The sequence below is a fragment of the Myxine glutinosa genome, chromosome 3 (assembly GCF_964187855.1).
Source record: "Myxine glutinosa chromosome 3, kmMyxGlut1.1, whole genome shotgun sequence".
Classification (NCBI taxonomy): domain Eukaryota; kingdom Metazoa; phylum Chordata; class Myxini; order Myxiniformes; family Myxinidae; genus Myxine; species Myxine glutinosa.
In genome coordinates this window covers 139,549,337-139,564,974 of record NC_136263.1, presented here as the reverse complement: position 1 = coordinate 139,564,974, position 15,638 = coordinate 139,549,337, and the positions used below count along the sequence as shown (strand labels likewise).

General features: G+C 44.0%; 1 protein-coding gene across 3 annotated transcripts in view; it reads left to right on the top strand.

Moving 5' to 3' along the window:
• The window catches only part of NCAPD3 (non-SMC condensin II complex subunit D3), a 181,100-nt gene that overhangs the window by 110,760 nt on the left and 54,702 nt on the right, over positions 1-15,638 (top strand). For all 3 annotated transcript variants that reach the window (XM_068110014.2, XM_068110012.2, XM_068110015.2), the window contains 3 exons: positions 77-210; positions 425-624; positions 10,939-11,049. In XM_068110014.2, the coding sequence (XP_067966115.2) occupies positions 77-210; positions 425-624; positions 10,939-11,049 (445 nt within the window). The remainder of the gene's footprint in view (positions 1-76; positions 211-424; positions 625-10,938; positions 11,050-15,638) is intronic.

Sequence of the window (15,638 nt, the reverse complement as noted above, 5' to 3'; positions counted from 1 at the left end):
TTTGTAGAAAATAACTCTTTTAAATTAAAAATGGAAAGAAACATTTAATACATTTTCTCTGTCTACTGAATTGCAGGGAGCTCAAATTATTTACGTTCAAAGGTGAAAAACATAAGGAAACACGGATGACCATCTACCGCTTTCTGCTGAACCACCTCACCGATGAGCAGCGCTTCAAGCTCACCACCAGACTGTGTAATGGCACGCTTGGTGAGTTTTTGTCTTTTACCCTGTATTCAGCAAGATTTTATTCCAAGTCTCATCTATATCCCTTCCTCGATACCCTCCCCCCCTTCATGCTCCCGCTTTTGTTGTCTTTCAACCTTCCTCTTTTACCCCCTCGCCTTCTTTCCACCTAACGTTTTGCCCCTCGTTTTCCCACTTCTTTTCTTTCTTTAACCTATTTACTGCTGCCGTTCATCAGGTGCGTTTGTGGATGGCCCAATTCCCCTGGATGCAGAGGCAGGTCAGATGCTCTCCGATATATTTCTAATCCTTGGCAGTCGTGAGATCAAGCTTAGTACAATGCATGGACGTGGTGTTGAAGAGGAAATTCCAGAAGAGGGAGAGCTGGCGATGGCACATGCTGTGATGCAGGTCGCACAGAAAAAGCTCATTTCACAGGTGAAAAACTTGGATATACAGACTTTCTTTTTTTTATTCTTTTTTTTTTTGTATACAAGATCGAGGCTCATGAAGGAGCGGACATTAATCACACAAAAAGACAAACAGACACATAAAAACAAATAACATCGGGAGCGGTAGACAAGATGGGGAGAGAGGGGGAAGGACACAAACACAACATTTGAGAACAGGGACCGAGAGACATGGAGACATCAAGAGAACTGTGGGAGGGAGAGGGCTTTGCGGGGGAGGCATGGGAAGGGGGGGGGGGGGGGTGGGAGAGGTATAAAACATGGACACTGCCAGGACTTCCAGGAAAGAAGTTGGAATTTCAAACAAGGTGGATCTGGGGTGAATTAGTGGGGGTAGAAAAGATCAAGGTTTTGGATGGGGGAAGATAAGAGATGGTGGTGAACAGCTGTTTTAAAGACCTGGAGGGAGGATTGTGATTGAAGTGAGTGTGGGAGTTTGTTCCAGAGGCGGGAGAAAAGAGGAATGAAAGAGTGAAGGTGAGCAGAGAGCCGAGATTTCGGCAGTTTAACCATCAGAGGGTGGCTGGCAGATCTTGTGCGACCTGTAGGAATATTTGGGGGACAGAGCACAGAGAGAGCTGGGGGAGCAAGGCCAGAGAGGAGTCGGTAGAAGACAGAAAGACCACCTTACCTGCCTGCGGTGAGTGAGTGAAAGGCCCTCAGAGATAGCTTCATCGCAGGAGATTCCAATGATTCTGAAAGCTTTGGATTCAACAGCGTGAAGCCGAGCCAGGTGTGAGGCAGGAGCACCAGCCCATAGGGGAGAACAGTATTCCATTGAGCTGCGGATGAAAGCCTTGTATGTGGTGAGGAGCTCAGGTGTGCCTAGGAAGGACTTCGCATGACGGAGGATGCCCAGTCGGCGACTGGCTTTGGAGGCCAGCTTGGAAATGTGGTTTTCCCAAGAAAGATCATGGCAGATAGTGAGACCCAAAAGCTTGAGCGACAGAACTTCTTGGAGAGGATTGTTGAGAAAGTAGATGGGAGGGTTGTCCAGTCGATCTTTTCGGAGAGACATAGTAAGAGTGTGAGATTTGTCAGGATTGAAAGACATGTTCCACTTGTTTGACCAGTCTGTGATTTTGTCCAGGTCTTCAGAGAGTGAGGCTGCAGACTGCCGATCTGAGGGAAGAGGAATGGAGCGGCAGAGAGTGGAGTCATCAGCAAAGAGATAGAGAGGATTTTCCAGAGAGTCGGAGAGATCATTGATAAAGACCAGAAAAAGCACAGGGCCCAGCACACTGCCTTGGGGAACTCCAGACTTGGCATTTAATATGGAATGTTTTTTTTTTCTTGACTTGGGTTTACTTTCTGAACTCGGTATATCAATCTGGTGAGTTTCTTTTACGCTTCGGTGATTTCTTTGTTAAAAGAACCATGTCACTGATTGTTTGTCGCAGCAAGAAGTCAATAACAGGATTATATCACAGGTGGCGTGACAAAATGTACGGACAGGTACATTTGACGATTGGCTTCACAATCGGGTATATAAGGGTTGTTGCGTTCTGTATTAGTGGAAAACAACTGCTGCACGTCTACAAAAGTTATTGCCGCTTCCCCTGGAGATGGTCTGTCAACTCGACAATGCTGTTTGTCATTTAGTGGTGGCTTTACGAAATTCCGGCATGAAACAGTGTGCTATTGCTCGGCAGTATGGCATCACTCAAGGTCAGGTGTCAAAGATCCTGAAACGAAATGCTCAGAGGGGTGTCCCTACTCCAATACCGAGGTCAGGACGTCCCCACAGAACCATAAGGAGGGATGATCGCCAGCTGCACCGGTTAGTCCGCAATGGCCGTACCAAGTCAGCTAATCGGCTTAGGGCTGAGTGGCAGCAACTGACAAATGTGCCTGTATCCAGAAGGCTAGTCAACCAACGACTGGTTCAAGCAGGTTATCGTGCCAGGCGTCCCCTGAGAAAGCCACGTCTGACCAGACAACACCGCCAGCACCGATTGCAGTGGGCCAGAGAGCACCGTCAATGGCAGCCAGGACACTGGAATCACGTGATCTTCAGTGACAAGTCTAGATTTCTGGTCTATCGTCAATATGGCCGCATCCGAGTGCGCAGACAAGTGCATGAAGCCTACAACGAAGATTGTATAGTGCCACGAGTCCAAGCTGGAGGTGGTGGGGTGACCGTTTGGGCTGCTTTTCATGCAGGGGGAAAAACTGACCTGGTTGTTCTGAATGGAAACCTGAACCAGTTCAAGCACAGGGCCATTCTGGAAGAAACATTGCTTCCATTTGTTTGTGCAGCCTTTCGAGGAAACTTTGTCTTCCAAGATGACAATGCACGGCCTCATCGTGCTCGCATGATCCAACACTTTCTTGCCGACCGTGGTGTAGAGCATATGGAGTGGCCTGCCATGTCCCTGGATATGAATCCGATCGAGAACTTGTGGGCAGAATTAACGCGTCAAATCGACAACTTGGACCAGCAGCCTGCCTCTGTGCGTGAATTGCAGCAGGCTATTGACACTGCATGGCAAGCAATTCCTGTCCAAACCTTGGCAAATCTCGTGAACAGCATGCCTCGACGTGTACGTGCTCTCCTGAATGCTCGTGGGGGTTACACGAAGTACTGAACTGTAATTTTACTGTCCATAATCCCAGTCGTAATTTAACTTTTGTTTTTGTTAAAAAAATTTTTTGGCTAATGTGCAAAATAAAGAGATACTTCTGGAAAACGCACAGAAGTTTAACACAGTACTGTCCGTGAATTGAGTTCGATATCAGTTTACATCACTTTCAAGGATCAATTTATTTGCTTCAAAATGTCAAATGTGGTTTTTGTTTCTTTTAAAGGTCACATTAACAAAATCTAGAATAATTTCAACATAATTCCAATGAACTTTTGGTTCTAAGTCATCCTGAAAAGTAAGTTCACCCCCACAAAAAAAATATTCCATATTAAATGCCAAGTCTGTATATATATGTATATATATGTATATATGTATGTATATATCTATGTATATATGTATGTTCTACTGTATATCTGGATGAATACAGTGCATTCAGAAAGTATTCAGACCCTTTCACTTTTTTCACATTTTGTTATGTTATAGCATCATGCTGAAATCGTTTATATTCATTTTTTCCCTCATCAATCTACACTCAATACCCCATAATGACAAAGAGAAAACAGGATTTTAAAAAGTTTTGCAAATTTATTAAAAAGAAAATACTGAAATATCACATTTACATAAGTATTCATACCCTTTGCTATGACACTTGAAATGATTTAGCTCAGGTGCCTCCCATTTCTCTTGATCATCTTTGAGATGTTTCTGCACTTTGTTCGGAGTTCACCTGTGGTAAATTCAATTGATTGGACATGATTAGGAAAGGCACACACCTGTCTATATACAGTCACATGAAAAAGTAAGTGCACCCCATGTAAAGTTTTCACTTTTTCAACATAATTCAACATACAGCTATTTGATCTTCATTTCAACAATATTGATGGATAAAGGTGATATAATATAACAAATATCATGAAACATTTACATTTTGTAGTCCATTGTATAATTTAAATAAACATAAATGCAAATTTCGCATGTGGAAAATGTAAGTACACCCTTGGCTCTAATAGGTGGTATTGCTCCCTTTGGCAGAAGCAACCTCAAGTAGGCGTTTCTTATAACTGTCGACCAGTCTCTGACCGACTGGGAGAAATTTTTTCCCACTCCTCAATGCAGAATTCTTTCAGCTGTGCGATGTTTGAGGGGTTTCTTGCATGCACAGCTCGTTTCAAATCCCTCCACAACACCTCGATGGGATTTAGATCCGGGCTTTGACTTGGCCATTCCAGAACCCTCCATTTCTTTCTTTTCAGCCATTCCTTGGTGGATTTACTGGTATGTTTAGGGTCATTGTCATGTTGCAAGGTCCACCTTCGGTTGAGCTTCAACTTTCTGACAGATGGCCTCACATTATCCTGAAGCACCCTCTGGGACAATGAAGAATTCATAGTGGATTCTATGATGGTGAGCTGCCCAGGCCCTGATGCAGCAAAGTTGCCCCAAACCATAATATTTCCACCACCATGCTTTACAGTTGGTGTCAGGTTCTTGTGGTCAAATGCTGTCTTTGGTTTTCGCCAAACATGTCTTCTGGTACTGTGGCCAAATAGCTCTACCGTTGACTCATCTGTCCAGAGCACATTGTTCCAGAAGTGCTGGTCTTTGCCTTGGTGTTCATTGGCAAACTTTAGTCTTGCCCTGATGTTCTTTCTGGATAGCAAAGCTTTCCGCCTAGCACACCTCCCATGTAGATCAAATTTGTACAGCCTCTTTCTAATGGTAGACTCGTGCACTTTGACATCAACATTGGCAAGAGCTACCTGTAGGTCCCCTGATGACATTCTGGGGTTCTTAGAGACTTCTTTCAGCATCTTGCGGTCTGCTCTCGGGCTGAACTTGCTGGGGCGGCCTGGGCTGAACAAGTTGGCAGTTGTTTGGAATCTTCTCCACTTGTAGATGATCTTCTGGACAGTCGAATGATTGATTTCAAATTGTTTGGAGATCTTTTTAAATCCCTTCCCAGACTCGTAGGCATCTTTACCCTTCTTTCTGAAGGCCTCAGAGAGCTCTTTTGATCTTGGCATGGTGACGCCACACACTTCAACAACAAAGAGCAAACCAAACTAAATGTCTGAGGTTTAAATAAGACAGGTTCCACCAAGATCCTCTCTAACGATGTTCTCATCATTTGCACCTGAGCTGGTGCACCTGATTCTAATTTTAGGTATTTGAAGTAGTGATAAATGTAGGGGTGTACTTACTTTTTCCACATTCGAAATTTGCCTTTATATTTATTTAAATTATACAATGGACTACAAAATGTAAATGTTTCATCATATTTGTTATATTATATCACCTTTATCTATCAATATTGTTGAAATGAAGATCAAAGAGCTGCATGTTGAAATAGGCTGAAAAAGTCAAAACTTTACGTGGGGTGTACTTACTTTTTCACTTAACTGTAATGTCTCACAGCTGACACTGCATATCAGAGCAAAAACCAAGCCATGAGTTCGAAGGAACTGCCTGCAGAGCTCAGAGACAGGATTGTGTCGAGGCACAGATCTGGGGAAGCCTACAAGAAAAATTCTGCTGCATTGAAGGTTCCCAAGAGCAGTGGCCTCCATAACTCTTAAATGGAAGAAGTTTGGAACAACAAGGACTCTTCCTAGAGCTGGCCGCCCGGCCAAACTGAGCAATCGGGGCAGAAGGGCCTTGGGAAGAGAGGTGACCAAGAACCCGATGGTCACTCTGGCAGAGCTCCAGAGATCCTGTGTGAAGATGGGAGAAACTTCCAGAAGGACAACCATCACTGCAACACTCCACCAATCTAGGATTTATGGCAAAATGGCCAGACGGAAGCCTCTCCTCAGTGAAAGACACATGAAAGCCCGCTTGGAGTTTGCAAAAAAAGCACCTTAAGGACTCTCAGACTGTGAGAAACAAGATTCTGTGCATTGTGTGATATGTGATCTGTGCATTCTGTGCATTCATGTGATCTGTGCATTCTCTGATATGCATTGTCAGCTGTGAGACCTTATATAGACAGGGGTGTGCCTTTCCAAATCATGTCCAATCAATTGAATTTACCACAGGTGGACTCCAATCAAGGTGTAGAAACATCTCAAAAATGATCAAGAGAAATGGGAGGCACCTGAGCTGAATTTCAAGTGTCACAGCAAAGGGTCTGAATACTTATGTAAATGTGATATTTCAGTTTTTTCTTTTTAATAAATTTGCAAAACATTTTAAAAGCCTGTTTTCTCTTTGTCATTATGGGATATTGAATGTATATTGATGAGGGAAAAAATGTATTTAAACAATTTCAGCATAAGGCTGCAACATAACAAAATGTGAAAAAAGTGAAGGGGTCTGAATACTTTCTGAATGATGACACAACAATACACACAACAACATGCATTTTAAGGCCATTTTCCCTGCTAGAGTGGGGGTTAGCCTTGCGGTCCCCATGACAATCTTCTCCATTTTGCCCTATTTTCTGCATCTCTCCTTGTTAACCCCCTTGCCCGCATTTCTTCTTCCACCATCTTTAGCCAAGTCTTTCTCGGTCTTCCCCGTCCTCTACTTCCTTCTACATTAATTTCCATCACTCTTCTCAACCAGTCACTTTCATCCTTCCTCAACACATGACCAAACCATCTCAACCTGTTCCTCTTCACAGCATCAATCACAGGCAATATTCCCATCATCTTTCGCAATTCATCATTTGTCTTCCTCTCTCTCAACGATACTCCGCACATCCATCGAACCATTCGCATTTCCACCCTTTCCAGCCTTCGTTGCTGCTCTACGTTCATTACCCATGTCTAGCTCCCATAAATCATAACACTTCTCACACATGCAGCATACACCTTTCCCCTGCAGCATACACCTGAATGATGACAGAAAGACCATTTATCTGCCTGCGGTTGACATCCACAACTTGTGTATGTGTATGTACACTACCGGTCAAAAGTTTTAGAACACCTCAATTTTAACAGTTTTTATTGAAATTTAAGCAATTCAAGTCCAGTGAATAACCTGAAATGGTACAAACGTATATATACCATATATATACCATTATAACCCTTGAAAGTGTAGGTCTTTCCTTCAGAGAAATTGCAAAGAAAGCCAAGGTGTCCGTGAGTACAGTTTCCTGTACCATCAAAAGGCACTTGGAAACTGGAGGAAACCCTGACAGGAAGAGGTCTGGCAGACGCAAAGCCACAACAGAATCAGAAGACAAGTTTCTGAGAGTCAACAGCTTGCGTGATAGGCGGCTCAGAGGACAACAGCTTCAAGCACAGCTTGACACTGGTCGAAGTAAGCAAGTCTCAGTTTCAACTTTGAAGAGAAGACTTTGAGCTGCAGGTTTGACAGGTCGAGTGGCAGTAAGAAAAACATTGCTGAGATGTCAAAATAAGAAAAAGAGGCTTGCCTGGGCCATGAAGCACCGCCAGTGGACTACTGAAGACTGGAAGAAGGTCTTATGGACCGATGAATCAAAACTTGCACTCTTTGGTTCATCACGCAGGGTTTTTGTACGCCGTTGAGAAGGCGAAAGGATGGCTCCTCAGTGTGTGACACCAACTGTCAAACATGGAGGAGGAAGAGTGATGGTCTGGGGCTCTTTTGCTGGATCCAGAGTCAGCGACTTGCACAGAGTGACTGGCACCCTGAACCAAAAGGGCTACCACAGCATTTTGCAGCGCCATGCAATACCCTCTGGTATATGCCTAGTTGGTCAGGGGTTCATCCTACAGCAAGATAATGACCCTAAATACACCTCCAGGCTATGTCAAAACTACCTTCGAGGAAAAGAACAAGACGGTAGGCTTCAAATCATGGAATGGCCAGCACAGTCTCCAGACTTAAACCCCATCGAGCTGGTTTGGGATGAACTGGACAGAGGGTGAAAGCAAAGCAACCTACAAGTGCAACACATTTGTGGGAACTTCTGCAACAGTGTTGAGAAGAACTTCCCGAACAATATTTGATTTCCATTGTCGAAAGAATGCCACGAGTGTGTTCGGCGGTTATATCTGCAAAAGGTGGCTGGCTACTTTGCTGAGTCAAAAATTTAAATTAAATTTTGTTAAACAAAATGATTCTATGATTTCCTTTTTTATCTCCAATTGTTTATTTGTTCTACGCTTAATTTCAGAGTACATTGAGACATTAAACTGCGTAAATTTCAATAGAAACTGGAAAAATTGAGGTGTTCTAAAACTTTTGACCGGTAGTGTTTCTGTGTATGTATGTATGTATGTATGTATGTATGTTTATGTGTATATGTGTATGTATGTATACGTATGTATATATCTATATTATAATAGCCGTAGGTGATTCTGTCTGTCTGTCCGGGGGTGTGGCTTACTCCGTTTAGAGAGTAGCTCCACCCATTCTGGGAGAGTCTTCATAAACAAATATCCACTATTTTATTAACTCGCATAGCTTTGAGGCCCTTTTGTTAGGCCCGCGGTGTCTTGCTCTCTCACAGTTTTATTTCGACTCTAATTCGATATATCATTTCATTTTTCACAGTCGCCAACATAGTTTTAGACTCGGTTGAAAAAAAAAAAACGAGAAGAAAATCCAATGAAAGTTTCCGTTGATAGAACGAAATGCATTTTCGAAGGCCTGTAAAATAAAGCCCATTCATTGACTCACCCTCACAATTTTATCTCGAATTCACCATCTTATTTCATTTTTATCGATGGTTTTAGACTCGGTTTCAGCAATAATTAAAAAAATTAATGCACACGGAAAATGCCGAGAGATATTAAAAATCGCGGCACGGTGTATCATACACCGCCCAACATGACACAGATGGCAAAATGTCGACATATATGAAAAATTCGCTTTTCCTTTTCCGTTAAGATATATTACTTTTCCGTTTGATGACAGTCGTCACAAAAACATTAACAATGATGCCGACATATATTTCTTCGTTCTGTTTTCATTCATCATTATTATCCTGAAGTAAAATATGTTTCAGGAAATTACCGAGAGATATTTCTTTGTTTTTTTGTCCCGCGGAGCAAAAGGGGGACTATGATTTTCCCCTCCGTCTGTGTGTGCGTCCGTGCGTGCGTAAGCGAAGGACCGAATTCTAATTTGGTGTGTGGGTGCAACCCACGTCAAAATCCAAGATGGTCCCCGCCATATATATGTCTGAACCTTGTGAGCGGAATATCTTGAAAAATAAGTGAAGTACCAACTTCTAATCTGGTGTGTGGGTGTCTCTCGGCATAAGGAAGAACGCTATTGAAAATTGGGTTGCCACGTCAAAATCCAAGATGGCCGCCACCATGTATATGTCTGAACCTTGTGAGCGAAATATCTTGAAAAATAAACGAACTACTAACTTCTAATCTGGTGTGTGGGTGTATCTAGGCATAAGGAAGAACGCTATTGAAAATTGGGTCGCCACGTCAAAATCCACGATGGCCGCCACCATGTATATATCTGAACCTTGTGAGCGGAATATCTTGAAAAATAAGCGAAGTACCAACTTCTAATCTGGTGTGTGGGTGTATCTAGGCATAAGGAAGAACGCTATTGAAAATTGGGTCGCTACGTCAAAATCCAAGATGGCCGCCTTGCATCTTCGACTTTGTCAACTCGCATCACTTCACCGACAGGGACCTCGGTGTAACGCTTGTTTTTATTATTATTAGTTATGCGCACATACACTTTAAATAGGTTTATTTGAAATCTTTAATGACAACCGGAATCGACGAGGGACGATGTGTTATACACCACCGCCCAAATAGCTCAAAATGTCGACATATATGAAAAATTCGATTTTTCTTTTCCGCTAAGATATATTACTTTTTCCGTTTGATGACAGTCGTCACAAAAACGTTAACAATGATGCCGACATATATTTTTCTTCGTACTTCTTTCATTCAACATTATTATCCGGAAGTAAAGGTTCACGTGTTCATTCCACATGTGAAAATACAAACTCCATTTCACGTGTGCATGGACGTGTAATTCACATTTGTAAAATAAATAAATTAACAGACAGAAGATTGCTGATAGATATTTCGTTCGGAGCGATTATACACCGCCCAAAGGAAAATTTTCACCGAGAAACCGTGTCAATTCCCCGAGCGAATGTCATCGAATTTCACCGAGTTTCAGGACATTACCGAGAGATATTTCTTCATTTTTATTTTATTATGTGTAAGTACACTTTAAACATGTATATGCATGTTGGGCGGTGGGGGGGCTGGGGGGGGGGGGGGGGAGTGTGTGTGTGTGTGTGTGTGTGTGTGTGTGTGTGTGTGTGTGTGTGTGTGTGTGTGTGTGTGTGTGTGTGTGTGTGTGTGTGTGTGTGTACGGACATGTGTGGATGTGTTTGTGTGTGTGACCCATTATTTGTGGTCTGATAAATTGCCAGTAACCATTTTGTGAAATTGATTGTGCAGGTGCAGCATCCAACTCAATATGTCCAAATGTCACACATGTCCATGCCCGTGGGAGCCCCATGGGTGACTTCCCCTCCTCCCCTAACCCCCCCTCCACGTGTGTGACCCACTCCCCCGTGTGAGTGCGTGTTTAGTGTGTGACCCACTCCCGTGTGTGTGTGTGAGTGAGAGTGTGAGACCCACTCTGTGTAACCCATATACATATATAAATAAATAATAGGGAAATACTCATAATGTTGAGATATTGAGCTGTATCCTTGTACATGATGTGGACAGCACTGTCACTGAGAGATATGAACATATGTGCCATGACTGTTGAAGGTACAAAAACGAAACTACGTGGAGAACATTATCCCAACCGTAAGGTCATTGAAGATTCAGCTCGAGCATCTCCACATGCCTGCTTTGAAAGACCTAATGGCCTTCCTCAGGGTGAGCATCTGAGTAGGACAATGAACCTGCAGTGTGGATACTATCAGTTTTAATGACAATGTTGTCATCTTAAAACGATGCAAAGTAGTTAAGTTAAGAAATGCAATGATTGATGGGAAATATAGATGATGACGGTTGACAACAACTTGCACTAAGCTTGAAAGTGTTTGTGAAGACTGAAAATGTTTTGCAGATTGTTCACTGTCTGACCCACAGGATCGATTTCATTTTCGACAGACTATGCTTTAAATATTGTCCACACTGGGCTGTTACATACATATAGTATATACATACATATACAGTGCATTCAGATTATGAGCCCATATAATTCAAGTTGTGCTATCTTTCCAAAGAAATGTCAGGTTTCCTGACATGAATGAACAAATATATTTATTTGTTCCCTGATGCTATGGTGTTGACAGATGCTGTTTCAGTTTTATTTTTTATGAATCGTTTTGTTAGCGAATGTGTGCGCACGTATTGAAGATTGCTCGACTCGTGAGACGGTGACAGTCCAATGCACACAACTGCCCTTGTAGCAAGTGAATTATCAAGGTACAAGGTGGGAATTGCAGCCATCATCGAGACTTGACTTGCAGGTGAAGGCCAACTAACAGTACATGAAGACGGTGTCATAAACCCTGAGGTTCTTTAATCGATGGTTGTCCAAATGCCCATCCATTACCTGTAAAACTAGAAAGGGACTCGGTAGAGCGCATACCTCCGCCAGGCTGAACAGTATGTTTTGTATCCACTGATAGGCCGGGTCTAGATTCAGACCTGAACCAAAATCTAATCCTCTTGTTCTTGTCACCTAACCAACTCGTCGACCAAGTTTAGTCATAACTCATCCACAACGATTTTAAATATTATGTTATGTATCGAATTTTGCTCGATCTCTCAATGGTGAAAAATCTTTTTTTTTTTTTTTTTTTTTTGTATACAAGATTGAGGCTTGTGTAAGAGCTAACACATTAAACACAAACAACATAAACGGACATATAAAACATACAATGAAGGGATCGGGAGACAAGAGGGTGAGAGAGAGGGAAGCACACAAGCACAACAACAGTAGAGAACAAGGACGTCGGTCGATCTGTGAATGGGGGAGGATGGAGGGGTACATGGTATGAATCAAATGAACACTACGAGGAATTTCAGGAAAGAAGTTGGAGATTGAAAGAGGTGGATTTGGGGTGTTTTAACGGGGATAGAAAAGATCAAGGTTTTGGATGGGGGAAGATAAGAGATGGTGGTGAACAGCTGTTTTGAAGACCTGGAGGGAGGAGTGGGTTTGAAGAGAGTGTGGGAGTTTGTTCCAGAGGCGGGAGAAAAGAGGAATAAAAGAGTGAAGGTGAGCAGACGGTCTTGATTTTGGCAGTTTCACCAGAAGAGGGTTGCTGGCAGATCTTGTGCGTCCTGCAGGAAAATTGGAGGGACAGAGCACAGACAGAGCAGGGGGAGCAAGGCCGGAGAGGAGTCGGTAGAAGACAGAAAGACCACCAAAGACCACCTGTCTGCGGTGAGAGAGTGAAAGGCCCTTAGAATCAGCTTCATCGTGGGAGATACCAATGATTCTGAAAGCTTTGGTTTCTACAGCGTGAAGCCGAGTTAGGTGTGAGGCAGGAGCACCAGCCCAGAGGGGAGAGCAGTATTCCATTGAGCTGCGGATGAAAGGTTTGTATGTGGTGAGGAGCTCAGAAGTGCCCAGTAAGGACTTCGCACGACGGAGGATGCCCAGACTGTGACTTGCTTTGGAGGCCAGCTTGGAAATGTGTTTTTCCACGGACAGATCATGGCAGATAGTGAGACCCAAAAGCTTGAGTGACAGAACTTCTTCAAGAGAATTGCTCAGAAAGTAGATGGGAGGGTTGTGCAGATGGTCTTTATGGAGAGACAAAATGAGAGTGTGAGATATGTCAGGATTGAAAGACATGTTCCACTTGTTTGACCAGTTTGTGATATTGTCCAGTTCTGCAGTGATTGAAGAGGCTGCAGCCTGCCTGCCTCTATGACGGTTGAGATATGGAGCGGCAGAGAGTGGAGTCATCAGCAAAAAGATAGCGGGGATTTTCCAGAGCGTCGGTGAGATCATTAATGAAGACCAGAAAAAGCACAGGGCCCAGAACACTGCATTGAGGAACCCCAGCCTGAAGCGAAAGTGGAGATGAGAGAATTCCATTCAGGACGACACGTTGACTGTGACCAGAGAGGAAGTTGGCAAGTCATGTGTGGAGGTTTCCATGAAATTCATAGGAGGAGAGTTTGGTGAGCATGGCGGGATGCCAGACCGTATTGAAGGCACGCGATATGTTAAGGGAGACGGCTCTGATTTATTGTTTGGCGTTGAGGACCTCCATCCATTGTTGAGACAGCAGAAGCAGCATGTCCAGAGTAAAGTGACCTGTCCTGAATCCAAATTGATGATCCAAGATCAAGCCATTGGAGAAGAGGAAGGATTTGATATCAAAACTGATGATGGATTCCATGACCTTGCTGATGATTGGGAGCAGGCTGATTGGTCTGTAGTTGCTAGGATCTGTTTTTGCACCTTTTTTGTGTAAAGCGGTAATGTTGGCTGTTTTCCAAGCAGATGGCAGGTGACCTTGAGCAAAAGAGAGGGTGAAGAGAACAGAGAGACGGTGAGATGGAGCGGCAGAGCAGGATTTTAGGACCTGTGCGCTGATACCGACTGTTCCAGTTGCAGAATCAGAGTCGAGGTTTGACACAAACTTCTCCACCTTGTTGGGAGAGAAGGACACAGAGTCCAGGAGCAGCTCGGTTCGACAGGGTAAGGCGGGTAAAGAGAGCGATGGGTTTGGGACACAAGATTTTGAGGCAAACACAGAGTTGAGGCATTCAGCTTTTTAATGTGCGGTGTCAGTTGAGTAGCCGTATGAGGTAAGGGAGTGTTATGGAGGAGGAACAAATACCAGAAACGGATTTGACCAGATGCCACCAAGATTTGGAGGAGGGAGAAACGTTTGAGAGTAGAGGGATATTGTTTCCTGGCTCTCCTGAGGGTAGACACACACTTCTTCCCAGCTTTGTGGAAGGAACTGAGGTTTCCTTCATTTGGATTTGCCTTCCATGAGGCAAAGGCAAGTTGTTTCAGGGCAACTGCCTCACCACACGATTCAGTGTACCATGGATGGGAGGAAGGGTATGACAACTGCAGACGAGATGGGATAAATCTGTGCATGAGAGAGAGAGCAATTTACTTTGGAAGAATTCCCAGGATGGGTTGATGTCAGAAGCAGTTGAGATGGGAGACCAGTCAAGATGTTTGATGGCTGCTTGAAGACCGTGCTAGTCGGCCTGAGTGAAATGCCTCAAATCAAGAATTCCCAGGGTGAGTTGATGTCAGAAGCAGTTGAGATGGGAGACCAGTCCAGGTGATTGACGGCTGCTTGAAGGCCGTGCCGGTCGTCCTGAGTGAAATGCCAGACTCGTTGATGCTGAGGAGGCTCTGAGAATGGCCAGAGAGAGTTCCACTTTAACAAGGATATGATCAGATGAACCGATTGGAGCAGAAGAAGAACAGGAGGCATTTGCATGGAAGTTTGTCAAAACCAAGTCTAGAAGAGAAAATGCTCCGTTGACTGAGATCCTGGTCAGGAAATTGACAGATTGTGTCAGTCCCAGTGAGTCGCAGAAGTCCTTTGCTGAGGTGCCATGGCTGGTGAGAGAGGTACCCACACCCAGCCAACTGGCATGGTGACAATTGAAATCAACACATATGAGGAAGAGAGAGTTGGGATGGGGAGATAGAAGTTGGTCCATGTTATCAGACAGAGAGATGTAAATGGAGTCATCACTGTTTGGTGGACGGTACATAATACATATGAACAAAAGGTGGGAGCGCAGGTGAAGCCGTAGCCAGAGGTACTCCTGGGGGTGGGTGGAGAGAGGGCAGTGCAGGGAGAGTGAGGAAGAGAGTTTTTGATGAAGATAGCAACCCCACCACCAGGCCGAGGCTCAGGTCTATCATACCGGAAGAGGGAGTAACAAGGGAGAGATATCAAAGAATCAGAGACATCTTGAAGGAGGAAAGTTTCTGTTAAGCAGATTTATTCTGGTTTGTCAGAAGCAACCTGTATGGAGAGATCAGTCAGGTTTGAGTGAAGGCCCCAGATGTTTGAGGTCTATACCGTTAAGTAAGATGAAGGGGGAGCATAAGATACAGGGGAGGGGAGGGGTAGGGTAAGATGAGGAAGAGGAGGAGGTGTGGAGAGCTGTTGATGGTGTGTCGGAGACTGTCGGATTATTTAAAATAAATAATTAAATAATTATCGTATCCGAATCCACATTCAGATCTTTGCCAAAATTGAATCGATTCGTCCTTGTCGAATCGATTCCTCGTGTTGGCTTTGTGTTGGCCTGGTGTTGGCTTAGCGGTTAGGGTGCCGGCTTGGGATCCTAGGATCCTGGGTTAGAATCCCGGTCGATCACTGAATTAACGCCAGGGGGGTTGACTCAGCCTGTCATCCTTCCGAGGTCGGCAAATTGAGTACCAGCTTGCTGGGATGAAATCACGGTGTGTACCCCGATTTAGAAGAGGTACACCGTATCCCTGCGCATCGTAAGAG